Genomic DNA, 1922 nt, shown 5'->3' on the forward strand with positions numbered 1-1922 from the left:
TAACTTTGCTCCTCTTAAAGTGCACTGCTTTGTTATTGGCTGTTTTGATGGTGTGGGTGTGCTTAGCCAGTGCTTTTTTTTTGCCTTTTTCCATGTTTAGTTTAGATAGCCATCAGTTGCAATCTGAGTTTTACATTACACACAGAAATAAACAAAAATAACAATAGTAAAGAAAAACAAACGGAGGAGAAAAATATTCATTGAACCTGGTAATCATACTGGGCCTAAATCATCACTGTCTTAATTCATCATACAGGCACTAATGCATGGCCCTGTGCATTTTATTCTATTGTAGCCTACTGAAGATCCAAATACTCACAGAATTTCCTGTCTAGTTAATATACATATACAATGCTTATCCTATTTTTTTTTTTGCATTCCCTCAGGGTAATAGCCCTTGTGGGAATTGTAGAGAATGTTGTATCTTATATATATGAAATATTGTGCGCACACATGTTAGTAAATGCCCTTTATGTCTAACTTCAGCACATACTGCACCATTACTCACACAGTAGTTACTGTAGGGAGGGGAAAAAAAATGTTCTCCCAAAAATACCGTGCTCTTCTCCACAAAGCGAAAAAAATGCTCTTTATATGAAACCGTGGGTGGCTCTTAAAAGAGCCGTTGGTGTTGAGAAAGTCTTCTCTACTTTCTACTTGGAGCTGGTGTACTTGGTGACGGCCTTGGTGCCCTCGGACACGGCGTGCTTGGCCAACTCGCCGGGAAGAAGCAGACGCACGGCGGTCTGGATCTCCCTGGAAGTGATGGTGGAGCGCTTGTTGTAATGAGCCAAACGGGACGACTCACCGGCGATGCGCTCGAAGATGTCGTTGACGAACGAGTTCATGATGCCCATCGCCTTGGAGGAGATGCCGGTGTCGGGGTGGACCTGCTTCAACACCTTGTACACGTAGATAGCGTAGCTCTCCTTCCTGGTCTTTCTGCGCTTCTTCCCTCCTTTGCCGGCCGTCTTGGTCACGGCTTTCTTGGATCCCTTCTTCGGGGCGGACTTTGCTGGCTCAGGCATCGCTCTTCTCTTCGAGTACGACTGAAGAATGAGGAGGAGCCGCGCGCAGCCGCTTATTTAGACTCCGAAATTCAAAGTAGGAGAAGCTCCGCCCCTCGGAACGCTGTCAAACGATGATTGGACAATAATCAAGGACTCGCTTGGCGAACAAATCCTGACTCTTGCCCAACCCCCATCCTCCTCCTCCTCCTCCTCCTCTTTCTCCTCCTCTTTCTCCTCCTCTTTCTCCTCTTTCTTCCTCAAGTCTTTCCCTTTGTTAAACGTCCCGCGCATTCTTAGCTGCTGTTTCTTATTCTTTTAGGTTTATTTCAAATATATCTTTTTTTTCTTTCCACATGTAAGCGGAACGCTCATTAGCACATGAAATAAAAATGATGTTCCAATTTTAAACACGTCTTGATACCGGCAAGCTAATTTAAATATTCTACTCGACTCTCTCTCCAGATGTTCTAGTATTAGATTAAGGTCACTGTATCGCTGCATTTAATAGAAAAAAAAACATTAAGGAATCATGACGTGATGTCTGGTATTTTCATTACTACTGAATGGGACACACAGAAATGCTCTTTCGGTAGGGAGCCGTTGGGTTAAAAAGATGTTCGAGTCAAGCGTTTAACCGCCGAAGCTATACAACTTCATCATCAGTTCAATGGCTTGCTATACATTTCAGTTCACTTACTCTCACTCCACCACAAGCCTGGGGTTCTGGTGTAAGACTACTTTGACATTCTTTAACTGTAGCTCTACAGCTTGACTGAATACGGGTGGGATTTAAAATAACGACGGTTCCGTCTGTTTCCCTGACCGCGTGGTCACAGCGTGAAGCCGCTTCATGCCATGTGGTGGCGCTGATTCTGTAACTATAACTTCTCCAACCGCACTAAAGCGAAGAAG

The 1922-nt window shown here is 44.3% G+C and overlaps 1 protein-coding gene across 1 annotated transcript; it reads right to left on the reverse strand.

The window, feature by feature from the left end:
* Window positions 1-569: 569 nt before the first annotated feature.
* On the reverse strand, window positions 570-1155 carry LOC119261850 (histone H2B-like). The gene has a single exon (XM_037531812.1). It carries the CDS (start codon window positions 1026-1028, stop codon window positions 654-656), a length of 375 nt encoding a protein of 124 aa, XP_037387709.1. The 5' UTR covers window positions 1029-1155; the 3' UTR covers window positions 570-653.
* Window positions 1156-1922: the final 767 nt, after the last annotated feature.

Source organism: Pygocentrus nattereri, chromosome 20 (assembly GCF_015220715.1).
Source record: "Pygocentrus nattereri isolate fPygNat1 chromosome 20, fPygNat1.pri, whole genome shotgun sequence".
In the NCBI taxonomy this organism is placed as follows: Eukaryota; Metazoa; Chordata; class Actinopteri; order Characiformes; family Serrasalmidae; genus Pygocentrus; species Pygocentrus nattereri.

Excerpts from the sequence above, each read along its gene's own strand:
- LOC119261850 (XM_037531812.1), bottom strand. The coding sequence starts at position 1,028 with ATGCCTGAGCCAGCAAAGTCCGCCCCGAAGAAGGGATCCAAGAAAGCC.